The 20,187-nt window shown below is 33.1% G+C and overlaps 1 protein-coding gene across 2 annotated transcripts in view; it reads left to right on the top strand.

Annotated features, from left to right (window-relative positions):
• The window catches only part of LOC112679253 (uncharacterized protein DDB_G0280205-like), a 32,459-nt gene extending 20,887 nt beyond the window's left edge, over positions 1-11,572 (top strand). Inside the window, exons 5-9 of one of the 2 annotated variants that reach the window (XM_025548982.1) lie at positions 3,371-3,482; positions 5,542-5,723; positions 8,490-8,594; positions 10,326-10,526; positions 11,022-11,572. In XM_025548982.1, coding sequence (XP_025404767.1) covers positions 3,371-3,482; positions 5,542-5,723; positions 8,490-8,594; positions 10,326-10,526; positions 11,022-11,087 — 666 coding nt within the window. In that variant the 3' untranslated portion in view covers positions 11,088-11,572. The remainder of the gene's footprint in view (positions 1-3,370; positions 3,483-5,541; positions 5,724-8,489; positions 8,595-10,325; positions 10,527-11,021) is intronic. The other variant, XM_025548991.1, reaches the window with a different exon arrangement.
• The last annotated feature ends 8,615 nt before the right edge of the window (positions 11,573-20,187 follow it).

Raw genomic sequence — 20,187 nt, 5'->3', positions numbered from 1 at the left:
TTTCCCGGAACGCTCCTCCTCCACAGGCGTCGCTACCGCAGAAAACCAATATAACACAGTAACCACTATAACAATGCATTAACAACCGAAACACGGTCGAAACCACGTGCCCGCGGCCGCGCATTAGCCTTAGGTACGATCCGTCAACGGATCCGGTACATTCGTCGTCCGAATACCGTGCCGGACGTTGAGACGGCAAGAGATTGAGTTTAGTTTTATGCCAGGAAAATCGACAATGGGTCCATTTATTATTGGAAGAAAAATTTAGAGAAAATAAATATAAAATTATACATGGTGATTATATATATAGAATACCAAGAAACATTTTAAAGTGGGCATTAATGAAAATACAGGTCCCAAAAATATATAAATATTTTATTCAGGATATGTATGAAGGCTCGAGAACTAGTGAAAAGAGTTTGTGCGGAGTAACAGAAAATTTTAACGTAGGATTTGGTGTGCATCAGGCATCAGCTTTAAGCTCTTATTTGTACTCTATGGTAATGGATAAAGTTACGAAAGACATACCGGGCAAGATATTATGGTGTATGATGTTTGCTGATGATTAGGTTTTTCAGCAGTAAAAAATCTGTAAGAAATTAATAATAGGTTGGATGAGTGGAGGTTAACCCTTGAAGGAAAGGGATTAAGAATTGTTAAAAATAAAACCTAGTATATAGAGTATGACTTATAAAAATAACAATATATAAATGACAATAAGCAGTGATTTTATAGGTGAAGTAGAGTACTTTAAATATTTAGGATCATTTGTACAAAAGAACAGGAGTCTTGGCATGAATATAAATCATAGGATTAAGTATGTTTGGATGAAATGGAGAGAAGCGTCGGGAGTTTTAGGTGATGAGAGAATTCCAATAAGGCTAAAAGGTAAATTGTATAGGAATGTAGTGTTAACCAACTATGCTGTATGGTTTGGAGTATTAAGTGGTTGATAGGAAAATAGAACAAAGTATGAGTGTTACGGAGATGAGAATGCTTAGATGGATGAATGGAGTGACAAGAGAAGATAGTATAAATAACAAATATGTGAGAGGTAGTATTGGTGTAGCGTCGATAGTGAACAAGATGATAAAAAATAGACTAAGATGATTTTGGCATGTGATGAGGCAAGAGGAAACAAAAGCAGTAAGAGTGGTTATGAAAATTAACGATAAAAGGAAAAGAGGAAGAGGAAAACAAAAAAAGAGCTGGTTGGATAAGATTTAAAATGATATTAGGGCTGTTGGTGTATAGGGGATGTAGAAATTCGAGATGAGTAGAGTTTAAGGACAAAATTGGCCGACCTCAAATAGTTGAGAAAAAGGTGATGGTGAATAAGAAAATTATTATTGATCGTTATCACGAGTCGTGTGCGTTGCTCGCGAGCGACATTGACGCGTAGGCAGTCCTATAGACAGGAAATGATCAATAATAACAATTATTATTATTATTATTAAACATCAACGATATTAAAAACTCCGATATTGACATAATGTTACTGCCCGATCGTCAATTGTTTTACGGCCGACAAAAAGAAAGCCAAATTCCGCGGAGTTGATCATCACACATTTCGGTCCGTCCACCGACTGACGAATTTCTGCGTGAAATTCGTTTACACGAATCGAATAAAATATACACACGTCTCGTCTAATACCGATTTTCGTACCGCAGTACATATCTGGTCTGCAATCGCCACGCCAATGACGATCGATCAGCAATATCGATCGATAAATACGAATTTCTAAGATAAAATGTCAATAAAAAACGATGCGTCCATCGCGTTCGAGTACGTCGCGTCATTTCGCACATGTTTTCACTCCGTTCCTTATAAATATCAAAATCTTAATTTCCGTGCCGGCAAAACGATACAGATCGTGTTCCACGAAGCCACCGGTAGACGCAAGATCAGTTTCTCAACTAAAGCATTTGACGTATGCTTAAGCATTTCGACAAATTCTGCAAACAATGTTTTGCTAATTGTTACTATTATTATTATTATAGGTACTCGTTGCGTTATTTTGCATTTGTTCTAACGACTAAGCCGCATAAAATACGACACGATATCGGTACGGGGTTTTTTTTTTTATATTTGCTTTTTATGCCTGTGTCTATATTATTTTTGTTTACCTGTAGTTCTAAAACAATAATACTGGTTTATAGGTTTATTGCTTTTGATATAGTTATAAGTATGTAGAAAATCAATTAATAACGATTTTTGTTTTTGTTGTTTAACTGTTCACATAATATGTGAATATACTATAATTACTACATAATACTATTATACGTAGAAATAATTAACATTATAATGTAATGCATAATTACTCATCGTCAAAAATGTAACCATTAAATGTATCATAACATTGATCGGTTGCACACGTACACCTACCGTATGTACTAAACGTACTTTACATACAGTAGCAAGAACGTGGACGTAAATAGGAGGTGCTTGGATTTCCCTAAAATGCATTGTGTACAGCGATTGTAATACGAACTCCCTCCCGCTCTTTCTGTTCTTCAGAAACCTTTACGGTTTAAGCACACCATGCACCCGAGGACCCTATTAACGTCCACGGGTACAAGACTACTCTGTAACGTAGTTTATACCGGTACAATAACTGTTTTATTTACCTACGTGTCAACAACGAAAGCAAATATTATTATGCTAATTACATATGTAATAATAATACCTACAATGGTTCGATTCCAAACGCGAATTTGTGTATCGCTCGCGTCGGAAACGGTCAGCGTTCGGATACCTAACGCGCTAAGATAACATACTTATATTATTTTGTACGGTTACATTATACATTTGCATACAATGCGCAGTATAATATACGACCGAATCATTGTCGCGCTACGGATGCAGCTGCCAGTCGTCGTGTTATGAAACGCGTGTCGACTGTGTTGTTTATTTAAATTTTTTTATCATAATCGATTGTTCACGGACAACGGCTTTTATAGAGATCGTTTTCGGTTAACGATGCGCGAAAATCGTTTTCAAACTTGCACGTCATTCGGTGATTCAATTGTTTAACATTGCATGAAGTAGGCAGCGTTTCACCATGTGTTTACTACGGTTTAGGCTTATGACCGCTGGTATACTTACCACTGCAGCATATGTAATACATGCGTTTATACGCTCGTGATGTGCGTATTATGTATTAGTATTGCGAATGGCATGTAATACGCGTAGACGCTAGACGACTACATAATATTAGTGCTTTTTTTTAATTTTTTTACTAAATCCGCGGTTGATAACGATATACCGTATAAGAATGTAAGGCATTTAACCGCGTTTAATCGAATCTCGATTAGAACTGTTTGCAAAACACCGTAATGATTGTTTAATGTTTTCATTGTTGTTGTGTAGCCGTCGGACTCGGACAACACGGTAGGAACGGGCATCGTAAAGAGGACTGCAAGGGAAGTGTCGACGGAAAAAACAAGTTCGGCCAAGAAACGGTCACCGCTCACAGACACTGGTAAAATATGACGGCAAAGTATTATTACGATTAAAATATTATTATGTTGATAATTTATTTTCATTATTAATTACAAAAATTAATTAGGTGATTGGTAATAGTTTATAATTATTTTTACTATTTATTATTTTTTTTTATGTATAAACATTAATAATTATAATAAAGTTAAACTATGTATGATATTTTTTTCTTTTCTTTTTTTTTTATGTAACATTGCACGTGGAATAAGGGCTGTACATTCTCTATCTTTTTCTCTCTCAATCACACATGCAATAGCACACACAAGCACTCTTTAGAAATAGTTTAGTAACACGCCGTATTCACCGTATAATACACCCATAATGATTGTTGTACATCAAAGAAAAACGATAAAAATGTTCTCTGTATTAACGCAGATTCTTCGTGCGGAAATATTCATACGTTTCGTCAATTGAAACGTAAAATGCACAACAATTAAAATTAAATTATTTTTTATTCATATCGAACAGGGACCTTGAAATTCTTTGAAGAGCTTTCATCGTGAAATCGAACAGCGCAGCCATAGCCAGTACATAGTACGCGTGACGAAATAGATTATTTGCATTGTTTCAACGAAATTTTTACGATTATCCATTTCTGTGCACACCGAATACAATTTGGTTCATTTAGACATTTTAATGCATTACAGTAATTTGCGATGCAGGTGTTCATGACGACCGCGATGTTCCTTTGATCCACTGGAGTAGTAACTACTAGCGGTGGTTCGATCTAATATTAGACCAAATATTGTTAGCTATGTGTGTGCTTGGAAAGTATATAACTGCCAGCCGATATTACGTAAATTCAATTTTCTTGCAAATCTAGTGACGGCTAATAATTATTCACTCGACGTGCTTGTAGGGCTCTGCAATGTCGAACATAATAACAATATGGTCTATACGACCTGTAAATATAGTATAATGACCGCTGGAAAATTGAATTTTAAAACAAATTCAACGCTGTAATTGAAGTTTGCTGTAATTTATTATTATAAGTTAAAACTGTGTAATGTGTATCTGTAGTGCTACAGTACCTATTTATAAACAGTTTAAAAATAATCACTTACTCTAACAAGTTGTATATAAATCCGAAAATGATTTTTGATCTTTAAGAAATTATTATACTTTTAGAGAAATATTAGATTTTTATGTAACAACATTTCTTTATTTTTAATTGTTTGTCATTAAAAATATGTACAGTCGCTTTTAATTAATTAAGAACTAATACACTGTTTATAATCATAAAGCGGTAGGGGTTCTTGTTACGTAGAACGTCAGATGTCTGTAAACTTTTCGGCACATCAAATTCAATTTCAACTCCTACGATAAACTCCCTCGAGTAGAGCGCTCAACACTTACCCGTAGTATACGTTAAACAAGACTCGATGATGATGTCTCAGATTTTCAATTTTTCTCTCCCCCCTCCTTTAATCTACACACACACATACACACCTTTTTGGGTTTCGACGTAACAACAATCCACCGCTGTGCACCGCACCTGTCTCGCACCCGGCACCAACTTTCCCGGCTTCGGGAGAAAACGTGCTTCCCCACCATGGGGACTAGGGTGTTGCATCATAATACCCTGCGGTGAATTCGTGTTCCGTAACGTGAACCGAGGAGATGCGCACCCCCGTCGCATAACCCAGGTTACGGTTGCACGACGACGCGCCCACGCCGTGAGCAACGCACGTTTGTACGAGTGAAACGCTCCGTCGGACGACGCCAAAAACACTTCCCGCTGTCCACCGTCGAGATCCCTTTACGAGCTTTCCACCGGTAAAATAATAACCGCTGCATCTCGAAGGGACGGTGGACGGCGATCGATCTAAACGATCAGACATCCGGCCTGCCCACGCCGGGTAAGTCAACGGTGTGACGTCGCAGTGCTCGGCCGTTGCGAATTTATCTAAAACGCTTAAACGTGCGCCACGGACGGCCATGTGTTTTCTTTTAAACGGTGACCCGACAAAAAAAAAAAAAAATTAATAAATAAATAAATAAAAAATTTACGTAACGGGCTTCATGATGTTGTGTTCTAGAAAACGTCGACGTGACGTCGTCCGACAATACGTTGTCGAGCGGAAGCGCTAACGACGAAGCCCGATCGGATGATACGATTCTTGCCGACGACGACGAGGACCCGAAGAACAAACGGGTTTTGTTCAACTTGCGAGGTGGCGGCAGCGGTGGATCCGGAAACATTTTGTTCGACATGATTCGAGTGAGTGTCAATTCTTATACGTACGCTGTTCCTTATCTTCTCTGCTGCATTGCATACAATGTATGGTGAAAAAAAAAAACAAAAACAAACAAACTATTGCATACCTGTTGTTGTACGTATGGTATACAAAACAGAAAACGATATAATATCAATCATAATTGCTTAATAATAATAATAATATTATACCCCTGTTGTATTAACCTCGTCGACATAACACTACTCACGCGAGCGTGATATCCGCGACTTCCAATCACAACAGTATTATACGAAACGTGTAAATGTCCAGTATCACGTTTTGCCTTCGTCTAAACCGTTAGAAAACAAGTAGATTTATTATATCGTATTTACAAACACCGATGTGGGCCTACGACTGTACATTTTACATATTTTTCACGCCTGTACAACGATTCCGTAATAAAACGCAATTCGTTTCCATATAAAAATCAAAAACAACCGTAGTTACCTATCCTTTTTTATACCCACTAATGACTTTGATGATGATTTTTGAATATCCACGTGTTTCAGATTCAAGTTTCCCCCCCCTTCAAATCAACGGTATTTAATAAATATTACCGAGCGTTTAATGTAATGTAATAATAATAATAATATCATGTAATATGGATCTTGTGTTTTGATCGCTGCAGCACTTATGCAATTACAATCATTACAATACTATTACTAATGGTGAAAAACGTTAAATGTATACTAAATGCTAAATAAAACGTGTGCAACGGGTACATTCACCGACCACCAAGGTCGGTATTTCAATTCGAATTATTTAGTAAACCGATAAACGCCCACTTTAATAATAAGATATCGTATTTCATTTGTTTAAAAGACCTAGGACAACTTTTACTCGAAACCAGTCGACTGCATTACAATAAGCTCGATATAATTGTTTTTTTTTTTTTTTTACATTCAAGAGTTGAACACGCACGACTCATGCGGTGGTACTCATATTTGCTTGCACATCAATAGCGCGCCGAATCGAAGGATTTCGGCACACTGAGACAGATATTTATAAATTCCAGCCAGTTTTAAAACATCTGATTGACTGCTTAAAAAAAAAAAAAATTAAAAAAACAGAAAAAAAAATACATTAATACCTGTTGATCGGTCTATCATAATTTTCTATTTAACTTACCAGCACTGTTGGTCAATTGTAATTGTCTATGTCGGTACATTTAAAAACTGTTATGAAAATACTCAGAACAACATGTTAATGTTTTTACCTCAGAAAATGTTTAACGTCGTGTCCGATGGAATGGCAGAATTTTCATAGTACCAGACCATGTTTTGTTGATAAAAAAAACTCGTGGATTATTGACAATAAATCGGGAAAACGAAAAAAATCCTTGGTTAACATCGTGAAAATAACGAAACCTCCGATTATAATTTCCAGCCCTGACATAAGAGGTGCCGTAAAAAATTTTGATTGCATTGTGATATGACGGATCATTATATCGTTCTATCTCACATAGTTAATTTTTTGTATAACTCTTCAAACACTATTACTCGTTATTTCAGTATTATTTGAAAAATCCTTTTACATACTTAAATATGTATCAAATTAATCCTGCGCTTTAATATTATATTCTAATGAAAAAAGTAAAAATGATTACGTTTTTTAACGAAAATGTTTTGATTGCTTTTTTTTTTTACGTACCTACTGATTCGAAAAACTGATGGATACATTTTTATAGAGCGATTCCTATTGACGAGATAGTTTATTAAACGTGTGTTACCACGTGTACATGCCTAATGCGGGTGCATAATAGAAATTTCGAAATCAATATTTACGGCGAATCGCCAAGCATAATGTGGAATATGTCCAACTCACGAATGCGATTGCGATAGGAGAGACACTAAATGAAAACCTTATTGATTTCGACCATATCGTCTTAGTCGCGTGGATAATTGTTGATAAAATATTTGTTGTGTACATTCAAAAAATATTATATCATACACACACAATACTACTGGGGACGGAGCGTAGTTTATATGACGAAATTTCAATTAAATTGTGTATAATTTTTCTTCGAATGTTTGAGTGAAAGGTGTACAAACATTATTGAAAATGTACAATCAATTAAATAAAATGATCCGAGAGACAGAGAAAACATACTGACCTATATTATATTATTATTATTATTATTATTATTATTATTTTACACGAATGACTGTACTAATCCGATACCTTTCTCAAGTATAAAAACGTCATTGTCACCAAACAATCATTCCGAAATACCCGAGTTATATACAAGGTGTAGTTATGTTTTATATTGAATGTTCTTCTATTCAACGCTAGACCGGGGGGTGTATATAATGTAATATATTAAGTTAGGCTATTTTGTATGATAATGATTTAGTTTGCTCTTATCGAACAAAATTTTATCTCAACCCTTTGTCGATCTCAATCGAATTATACAATCAATCAATACAAGTCTTTCTTTTCACATGAAAGTACATGTTATCCGGTGCAAAAATAATTATGGTTATGAAGCAACTTTAACAAATACGTTTATATATATTTAGTGAGAAAAAAAATCAATAGATTGATTTATTAATTTTGATTTTTTTTTTTTTTTTTAATTCTTCCATATACCTAGTTTGAAAATTTAAGTCATGTCTTGCATGTTCTAAACGACTTGTACTTGATTTTAAATCTTTGAGATAAGCTTTTGCGTTACGTGATCGACAAAGGGTTGATAAAAATCTTTTAAAAAATATAGTTTGAGGCAAAAAAGATTTTTTGGTTTTCAATAGAGGGGAGCAGACAGAGCAGCTAGGGCTGCCGGTGGTTTCTACAGAGTGGTCGCAGGAACCGACCCAAACACATTAACACTCGCACAGCCTCTTCAATATCCATCGGTAAATAACTTAATACCTAGTCAACCTTTTTTTTTTTTTTTTGTTTTATAATTTTTTCATATGTAGCTCCCAAAAATAAAATTAAAATTAAAATCGTAAAAAAAAATATAAAATGTTACTCTTACTTAATATACCTATACCTCATTCTATCACTCAAATACGATACCACATTTTTAAAATCATTGAAATACTTGTTAATACTGTAGCTTTGTCTACACAAATACCTATTAATAAACGGCTTAAACTTTTTAAACAATCATTTTGTAGAAAAATATACTCTTCGGATTTGATGGAAATCAAGTGATAGATTCTACTTCTACTTTCACTAACCACTATTATATAACCAAATATAATTCATGATATAAATTGTCATCGTTGGTGAGTCTAGAAAAAAAACTAGTAACACTTGCCAATGAATACACATATATACCTAACCTGCATCAGGTTTTATGTTCAAATTTACGACTTGATATGATATTATAAATTTGGCAAAAACCTGTACGACTTCGTCTATTTTTACATGTAACAATATCGAAAATAACTACATAAAACTGATTTTTTTCTCTAACAATATTTTTTTTAATATGACCGATGTTATTTTCATCGAGGTAAACGATACACGCATTTTTCAAAATGTCAACAAAAAAAAACGAAGTTTTTGCTACAAATGAATACATGCGTGGTAATATTGATTTACTTAATATACGTGATAAAGTAATTATAACATAAGCTATAGTTGTCATCATGATATTGAAATTTTCTTTTTTCATTTTGTACCCAATAATATATAATACTTAAATATTATACGAAATCATTCATACAGTAGGTATATTAATGTCCAATCGTGCGCAACCGTCAGCAATAATACGATCTTGACGTTCAATCGTAGTTATAATGTCAATGTGTAGAACATGTAGAATCAAATTGATCATTCAAATTTAAATTATTATTCAAATTTTATTAAGTTTTATTCAAAATTTTTCCTCGATGTTAATGTTATTATCTTTCGACACATGAAATAGATTTGAACAGCATGTGTGTCCTATGTTAGTTTCTCTCAACTCAGATGTAAAAATTAGATGTATTGTGCGTTGGGTACCAAAAATTCACCTTATTCAGTTCCGTGACTATTAAAATTCTACAAGTTGTAACGATATCAATACTTCTGTACGGATTCCAGTTAGCCGTTTAATAAAACTCTTATTTTACATAATCCCGGATGTATCATTTGCGTATCGATAGATCTGTCGTTGTACATGTCCTATATTTTATGTCAAAATTTTTTTTAAAGATCCACTCGTCCACGTTGTAGATCCTTAAGACGATTTGAGGGCTATCAATTATGTACGGTCATATCACGGCGAAACGTTTTGCGTGACAATTGCATTGTCGCCGTAGTCAGCTTTTATTCGTAACCGATAACGAACAATATTTATAACAGTATTCGTCGTTCCCCTCCCACCCGTACGCACCACTGGTAAACTCGATCACGTTCAACACGCTTAGGCAACACCTTATCCTCTCCACGGTAACGTTCATAATCGACTGAATTCTCCCAAGTAAGATCGACGAGCAGAAATAAAAATACAAAAAAAATCTTTTTTTTTTTTTTTAAAAAAAAGAAGAAGAAAACAAATGACATTACTCCGTAAAACGTTACTTCGCATACCTGACAACCGATTGACTTACACTGTGATCCATTATTTTCTGTGTGTTTGCCTCCCGGAACAGTTGATAGCCGGCAGCGGTGCGAACCAGGACAAAGACGAGGTGGCCGACGGTTCACAGCTCGAAGGCGCCGAATCTCAAGAAGTGCGGACGGACGTGAACGCCAAGGAGGACGGTTACAGCGTCGGCGTGCCCGGACCGCTGACTAGAATCTTCGTAATCGCCAACCGAGGCGTGGCCAATTTGGTCCAAGACTTGATTCTCGTAAGTGCATCAACAACTATATATATGTACCGCACACGGGGTCAAAATCACAGCGAACAGGAGTGTGAGGGCGGATGACCATCCGTCCCGTTCCGTACCACTAGCCGGTTATAGCGGATTACGATTAGATTTTCAAAGGAAGGGAGTAAAGGAAAAATAGCATTTAAAAAAGAAATAATAATACATTTTATATCGTTTTTCTATCGTCCGTAGATAGCGAAAAAATGTAACAGGGTTAAATTGGTCGATTATAAAAAATAAAAAATCATTTAGTCTCTCTTTGGAAGGAATTTAATTTTTATCGAGCACAGGTTAGAGTTATAATTTTGAAAATAAAATATCAATGGGTATAAATTATTCAACGGAGAGGGGGGGGAGGTGATTAATACTCCGGATCTCCTTGATCACTGTGTACCGTACGGTAATTATATTATATTTACATGCAGTTACGGCATAAAATATCTAATAATTATGTGTGCGCGTGTGATTTTTCAGAGATTGGCCCAGACCACGGAGCGAATAGTGAACTTCAAAGCCAGATTAATCACATCTCTCATCTAAGCAAATATTCAAGTTTGCGTAGTAATTTTGTAATTTATTACCTACAAACGATCCATTTTAGTCATAACCCATATGGAGATAAAAATCTTGGTTCTACGTCTTTTTTTTGTTTTTCTTTTTTTTTTTTGTTTCAAGCAACGTAGAATATGTATCGACACGATTTTTCTTTTAACTATGTATGTAATTATTATAACATATATATATTAATAATTTGTGTACAACAATCGTGTTATATCATGACACATCCATACAAATGTAAATTATACGACGAAATCAAAACTTAAAATAGCCAAATTATTATTATTATTATTATTATTATTAGTAGTATTATCCATTTTTATTGTATATTATAAACGATTTGTCTATATTAACGATGTCTAGTTACATATATTCACCTGTGTGCATAAAAAACCGATATTATTATTTTTAATACCTAGTTAATTTTGTGAAACGTGTGCCAAAACACAATTTATGTATGATATCCACCAGACCATTTACGATTCCCGTTAGGAAAACCAATTCTTAATTACGTCAGATCATTAACTATTAATTAAATTAATTTTTATCGTAAATTACATCATAATGATAACATATTCAAAATTGTTTTCATCGACACATCATATTACTGGTAGTTACGATAAAAACGAAATTTAGTTATTGTTACGGTTTAGTAAATTTGAAAAAAAAAATAATCAAAATTATGTACTTAGTGTATTGGTATATTAGATATAATGAAATTGTAAAAACATATATAATCATATTTTTATTGTATTTATTAGACCCATAAAACGTTTAAGAACACCGTGTCTTTGATTCGTTTTACATATTGTAGTTTTTTTTTTTTTTTATTTTGTATTTATAAGTTATTTACAAACGAAATAAATAATATTGCTCAACGATTTTGTTAATGTAAAAATAAACATATATTCGTAAATTAATTATTATACTACAATATTTCGTATTCGACCAACGGTAATAATAATAATTATCTTTATATTTATATTTATTTATAACTGTATTTTCTTCGTTACAACTGTCCGTGTGGTGTTTTCCTAAAAAATACTTCACAGCGTTACATATCATGTGTAGACTATAATAATATTCTAATTATGTAATAAACACACATTTTACACTCGCAGCTTAGATACCTATTGTTCATTTCCACTTCGTCGTGTTATAAAAAATTGTAATATTATCAAACAAGCACCCATCTCGTATACGTATACATTATTGACCTTATCGTTACGAAAAACGCGCACGTCATTACACTACAGCACTTCGTTTATCGTTCAACTTTCGTTTTTCGTTAATTTATTTCATTTTCATCATTTCAATACGTACAGTTATACTGTGATAGTGTACAGGTAGTTAAAATGAGGTAAGATATTACAATAAGGTGTTATAATTGGTCGTGATGTTACGCGATCTTTTTTTTACGGTACATGTTATACAAATAATATAAGTGTTAAACAGGTGCATTTTGTACCAGAATGATTTACGTAGCGCAATGTTTCGGTTTTTTCGCGAAATGCATATTAAAAACATTTGATTAAGGTGCGTACGCAAAAAAAAAAATTTGAAAAGAGGGGGTTTAGGTTGTACATTTTCATACTTGCGCAATCTATATACCACTTTTACTCTCTAAAACATATTTAATAATTTCTCTGAATTGGTTGTGGAGTGGGGTTAGATAAACCCCCCCTTGCGTACACACCTGATTTGATTGAACATTAAATATAAATATTGTATACATTTCGATCAATGATTTCAATAACATTATATGTATCGTAAGCGTTACGTTCCCCGAAGATCTACATTTGTATCCAGCGTCCTGACGATAGATCTACGTTCTCGCGATGACGTGCTATCCGGAATATACTGAACACACCATATTTCACACATATTGCTATGAGAAAAAAACCCCTTACGCCCGTAATAATACGTACAACGTAATTGAATAATTGTTTTTAAAATCTTATTACTGCAATAGTGTGTACATGGCGGCAGCTTGAACAAAAGTAACTTAGTCGGCTAAATAAAAATAGGGCCCCATCTTTATTTAGATACAATTGAAAAGACATGGAATATATTTTTTTAATACTTATTATAAGGTTACTATTAAAAACTACTTATTATAAACTTATTATAAATAAACTTATTACATGTTATTATAAGCCTACGGGCTAGGGACACACAAATATTCAGTCAATAAATATGTTTATTTCTGATCACAGGGGGAACTAGGGGGTGGAAGACGGGGATTCGTCCCCGGGCGTAACATTTTAGAGGGTATAATTTTTGTAATTATTAACAACTAATTTGATATTTTCAACTTTGTTAGAAAAAAATTAGAAAAAAATTCTCGAGAAGAGTATTTGATTATTGGTCTATGATAGGGCGTAGTTTTAACATTTTCCCCGGGTGTAAAAATTCCTAGTTCCACCTCTGTGTCTGATATCGGACTCACAAAAGTTGCAATAACAGATACAAGATATAAGTTAATTTAATTAAAGAGACGGACTCACGCGTTTCGGTTGATGTTGACTCCGTGAGAAAGGAAACACGATACATCGGTCAACAAATAGTGACGAATTTCAGGAACGTCAACTTGTGGCGACGAAAGCGCACAGCAAAACAGACGACGATATATATGACGTACGCGACGTATAATCGTATCGATGTGTGGCGGCGGTGGCGCGCAATGTATCGGACGACGATATATACGAATAAAAAAAAAAAACGTGCGTGCAACTATGTTTTTTTCGATAACGAACAAAAAACGACGGTAAGAGCGGAGATACTAAATAATTTTAATGTCGACGTATGCGTAATATCAAAAAAAAAAAAAAAACATGCACTTAATAGCGCACTTCGATAAGTCTCCTTAAACAATAACGACGCGACACCGCGAACATGGTAGTGGTTACACGAGGGGCACCGAAAGCGCGACCGGTTAAGGTGAACTAATGACAGCGGTGCAGGTTCATTAGTTCACACTGTCAACTCCACGAAGTAGACAAAGGCGTATCCACATATAATTTACTCCGATTTATAATAAAAACATTTTTTTCTGAAATATTGGAGAAAAAAAAGCACAATATTCAAATAGTTTCATTAGAAGAGCGATCGCCGTCTCGCCGACCTGGCCAGGCCACCAATGGGTACGCTCATTATTGTTGTTACGACGTGAAAATAATCGAATCTGTCATTTCATCAAAACTGCATGGATGGTAAGATTATAAAATTGAAATCGTTTTACGCGAACCACCACACATATAACAATATATGTAAGAGAATTCGATTTTTCCCTACCCTCACATGTTTACAAACCTACTATAGTGTGATATATCAGGTCCGCGATGTTCATTATCTGTGTATGGTATGAAATAATCTCTACTGGGGCTTACACACCATTCAGTCTTCAGTTCAAACATAACTTACGGTACCTATTTCTATGTTATTATTCTTTACTTTTTAGTTTGTCTGTTGTAATATTTATAATAGATTCGAGGTTCAAAAAAATTATACTAATTTTTTATATAATTACTTATATTTATCACAATTCCTGCTACAGTAGCAAGTGCAGAACGCTCTTTCTCTGTATTTGATATAGGTAATCTGAAAATGTTTTACGTGCGATCATGTGTCAAGACAGGTTATCGAGCTTATGAGTGTTAGCGGTGGAAAAACAACTGGCTATATTAAAAGTAAAGTACTTTAAGTACTATATTCGGAAAAATAACTTTTCGTGGCTATGGTGATTTCGCTTATTTACCATAAAATTAAACGTTGTTACCAAAGAATAACACAATTGTTCTAAGTCACCTAGTTATTATATTTATAGTATATTCATTTGTAATCAAATTATTTTTTTATTATTCCAAACCCAACAAAATGGTGATGTTCTATTCGTTTCTGGTCACAAAACTTACTTCTTTACTACTGTGTCATGCGAGGAAACTGATTTAAAAATTCATTGGACTATGCGCAAAACGCTCACTCGTAATAAAATCTTATGTTTGTACCCCACCGGCTCAATTTTACAATTGGGCCAAGGTTAAAAGCAACAAGTATTTCATGAACATTAGTAAGGGAACACGGGGTAAAACCACAGACATATATATCTGTGGTTTTATATATAAAACCGTTGTTTTATATATCTGTGGGTAAAATCGATACGGAGGCAAAACCAATATTGCTTATCACGCATTATTCTATGGATGAGAATTATCAGTTTTAGATTTATTTCATTCCTTATCATTAAACATGTTTTTAACACTTTTATCACCATCTGCAATGATATGGTTTAAATTTTTATTCGATGACGAAATTTTAAAGGTAATTATTATTATATTTACATATTTTGAATCTATGATATAACAATGATAGAAATATATTACAATTATCATACTTGTTTAGTATGAATTTATAACTAGTAAAGACTGTTTTGCAATCACTAATCTAAAAGGATTGTCATGTTCTTCATTACGCCATGGTACTATTGAAAGACTCATTATTGTAGCGCCACGAAAATTATGAATAATTGTTCAAATATAAATTTATGGTCGCCAGCGAGTCATGTGGCGTGGTAATAATGATCAACTACGAGCACCGGCGGGCATAAAAGTATAGAATATGAACTAAATATTAGGACTATATATATTAACTTATTATTAGGACGCAAGTTGTGTAGTAGTTTAGAAAACTCTGAAAACAATTAATGTGGAAAAGATATTTCGGGACGCAATTTATGTACACAGAATTTAACTATCTAAAATTTAGTTTTAAAATAATCCGACCTACAGATTATTAGGCTATGTCCACATGTTAGGTTAATTAAAGCAATAAAAAAACAAATTTCGGATGTACATGAGGATAAAAATTTCTATGAATTATATGAACAGTCATTGATAATTGCACAAAATGCAAACGTACCTATCTATTCAATCAAATAATGATATTTCTTCGAATATGATGTCTCAAAGTTCAAGTAGAATGATGGATTATTACATAACTTCTATTACTGGTAAAAGACGTATTTTTTCAAATAAGAAAAAAAAACTGAACTTAAAATAATATTTTAAATGTCATATTTGTTGAAATTAACAGGCGTTCGATGAAAGTGTTGAGTATTATGCTGTTTTAGGTGTATTAGACCAAACTTCAAAAGAATTTGTAGACTGTTAAACACTATGTAATTTTGCAAAAACTTTTTCATTTTATCGATCTATTGAATTTTTCATCAAACTAAAATATCAATGTGTATTAAGTAAAAAATTATTTTCTTCTAGTTCTGGTCTTTCTGAACTGTTGAATCAAGTACAAAATTACGTAGTCTGATTGCGGCCGATGCGTTATATTGTCACGTTGTTACGCCTACTCTTATGTTTTGATCATTCCAACACCACGACCCGATTGATTTTCAGCAAATAAATCGTCTTGAACGTTCGTCCGTTTGAATTCTGGTGACTATAGGACTGTATATTCTTATTATAATGCATACATGTCCGAGGAAGTACCGTGCAGGATACCATTTAGACGACCTACTCATTTTAAGCATGATTATGTAATTCAGAATAACGCAATAACAACGTCTAGTTATCTTCTCCTTCGCCTTTCTCCCAGCTATTTGGGCGCCGGCCACCCTTGTTCTAAACAAGTTATAATTAGGTTATAACTATAAAAAACAAAACTTTTTCCATTGCTTAATATTTTAATACTTTGTATTACAAACAATAGTGTTACACATTCCGATTTCATAATAATTAATGTTTTACGAAAACCGCACGATAGAAATAAATTCATATTTTTTAATATATTATGTTCATTTATTATTTGAGTAGAGTTTGAAACCATAACACCGCATCCTCGGCACGCTTCTACATCGTACTACATTATATGCTTATGTTATTCACCAATAAAATATTACGATTGTTTGAATTCGTTAACCATAAAGTTAATAACTATTTCGTTGCACGTCGATGGTATTCGATTTTGTGCAGTGTTAATGACAATGTGGATGAGATATTTTAAATTCAATTATTGTATTATGCGAAAGAAAAAAAAAGAGAAAGCATAACTTTTTACGTATTCGTTCGCGTCGCGCACTTGCCCGTCTTGGGTAGAAGTATCGCCGTAATAGCTGACTTGTGTACAACCTCAAAATTAAGTAGGAGAAGCTGAATTAAAACATACAAGTCTCTTTCGTGAGTCCAAGAGCAGACCAAGTCGACCTTCACAATGTGCACAACTATCGATGTGTTTAGAGACTTACCTCCGTAACCGCAGGATAAGGATTTTTAATGAGTAGGTAACACACGAAGTATTCTTGGTTATCATGAGGTCGATTCAGCACTTACACCTGATGCCCTCGTTTAAGGTTCTTGGTGAGCACGCACAAAAATATAAATCTGATCGAGCCCGTGAGCACGTACGTAAGCAAGAAATTTGAAAAGAAAGAAATGGCTGTACGGACCGCGCGTACCGGTATCGAGGATACTACATAACGATTTTCCCCGACTGCGCTGGGTCCATTGCCCTTGCATAGCTTTAGGCTTACGTGTAGGCATTTTGTCGGTCGATAATCTAAAGATATTGAGAGCTTAGTTCTAGACCGACGACGGTGTATTCAAATGGTTCTTTATTCGTACTGTTTATCTTGTTTGAGACGTCAATTCTCGTCACCGGTCACGTAGGCTGTATTCTTGTAATTGATTGAGCAATGTTATTTGTATTCTTCAGATCACTCCGCGACGACAGCAGTGTGCGTGAGAGTGACACTAGTTATACTTTATTGTTTATTTATTATATATAAACGTTCGTCATCTGTGTTCGTGCTGCTACTTCTAAATTGTACACTAGAAGTCATAATGTTTCATGTACAGTGTGCATATTGTTGATGAGCCCCCGGTCGCACTTGTGCTCCAGCTACCGCTATATTACATGCATGTACACGTGTTCGGGGACGGACGATCTTCTCAAGCGAACGGAATTAAAACAACCACTACCGTTGGACGATCGATAGAAAAAACTTTATTTTCGGTTAAACTAAAATAACAATACTTAGTGATTGCTTCTGAAAACGAACTCGCCGAAAATGTACGATTCCAAATATCCGAAGTTATAATTTAACACGTTGAGCACTTCTGAATTCCAAAAATAATCAATTTATTACAAAATATGTGTAGTCATCAGAAATGTACTATAAGTCATACGTAATAGAATGCTACTTTTAAAACAAGCTGAAAAACGCACATAATTGGTATTATTTATTTTTTTTTTTATACGGAGTTATGTACAGGCAATTCTAATGGTACAGATATTTTTTAAAAAAATGAAACAATTTCAGCATACCGAGTTTTGTTATCGTTGCGCAAATTGGTGACCTTATCGATAAAAATGTTCACTGCGGATTAACCCCACCGTAGGGCTGTTTCCGTAATCGATTAAAGTGCATTGTTACGGTGAGCAAAACAGAATTTTATTACAGTGTCAAAACGTTTATATTCGATGGTTCGTAACTGAACGAAAATGAGAAAATGAAATTTATGATCACAGATGAAAAAATGTAAATTATTATAATCTTATGCCATCAGAAACGCCACAACAGAGTAGTGTTAAAATACCGAATCAACATGTGACTACGACATTATGGATAAGAACGGTACACTAATGGTCAATGGGATCGATTCTGAACAATAAAAATAATTTAACTGAACGAATAATAGTTATAACTAGGACTTGAATGATTATGCACTTAAAATTACTGTAATGCGTAAGTGTATATACACTGCAAATTTACCAAGTATACAAACTAAAAATATATTATAATTTATAATTTTTTAATTTTTATTAGTTGTTGTTATCATATTTTTTTAATAGCTATTATATACTACCTAATTTATAATATGAACGTTTTACTGTGATACAATTGTTTTTTTTTTTTTAATTTGATCAAACTTGAATCTAAAAATATTTGAGACAAGCACAATTATTTGGATCAATAATTTATCATTTATTAAAATTATTTTTAAAAAATTTACAAATGCACTAAAATATATATTAAAATTCTTAAAATTTGTAGAAACACGTATTTAAAATATAAAAAAATATGCAAAATAAAAATGATATTATTTAATTTAATAGAACATGAATTAAATTTGAACCCTGGTCTGCATTTCTTTTTTTTATTTATTTAATTAAAATAAGACATTCCTACTTGCCCATGAGGACTATCTACATCTATAGTCTGCATTAAATTGGATCAATAGTAAAAAATATACAATCCCATAAATATCCTAATCTTAGTTATAATCTAGTTATAATAATTCAACAACGTGCTCAGTATTTAATAATCGACTAACATTGAATTATAAATTATAATTGGAATTGTAAAACAAAATCGTTAAACACAGTTAATTATCATGGAAAACTCAGGTTAAAAGTTCAATTAATGATTTACCTATCTGAAACACAATCAAAAAAAATTACTAAATATTTATAAACAAATAATATTACACTAAAATAATAGATAAATAGTTATCGAGTCTATTTGTTAATGATCGTTATCAACAAGCACATAATAAGAAAATAATGTTGTATCATACTTTTAAATTCAGTTTTGTTAGCATTTACAAAATGTTCCAAGAATTTACAAATATGTATAATGGTTCTATTCGTAATACCATAGTGGCTTATGAGTACTTAATGCTCTTTGTGACATTTATTCGATTTTGATTGTACATTTGTTGTTATTATATTAAATTTCAATGTGTTGCATAATTTATGTACCAACGCACTAACAGATTTAACATTTTCATCACTGGTAATAAATATATAGAAATAAATTAGTAATATTTTAAGTCTAAACACATTATATTATTAAATATTTTATTTATTTTCATTTATTTTAAATTCTAAATTAGATTTATTGTATCACAACAGTAATATCATTTATTTAAAATTAAAATCATATGTGTTATTTTTCAGCATTATTTTTTTTACTTAATTTAACTTATTTTAACTAAATTAACTGTTTACTAGTTAATTAGTTAAAACACTTATATTATAAACATCATATAATAAATAAATAACACAAATA

The sequence above is a fragment of the Sipha flava genome, unplaced genomic scaffold (genome assembly GCF_003268045.1).
Source record: "Sipha flava isolate LNK unplaced genomic scaffold, YSA_version1 0_pilon_pilon, whole genome shotgun sequence".
Lineage (NCBI taxonomy): Eukaryota > Metazoa > Arthropoda > Insecta > Hemiptera > Aphididae > Sipha > Sipha flava.
This window is presented reverse-complemented; position numbering and strand designations above follow the sequence as displayed.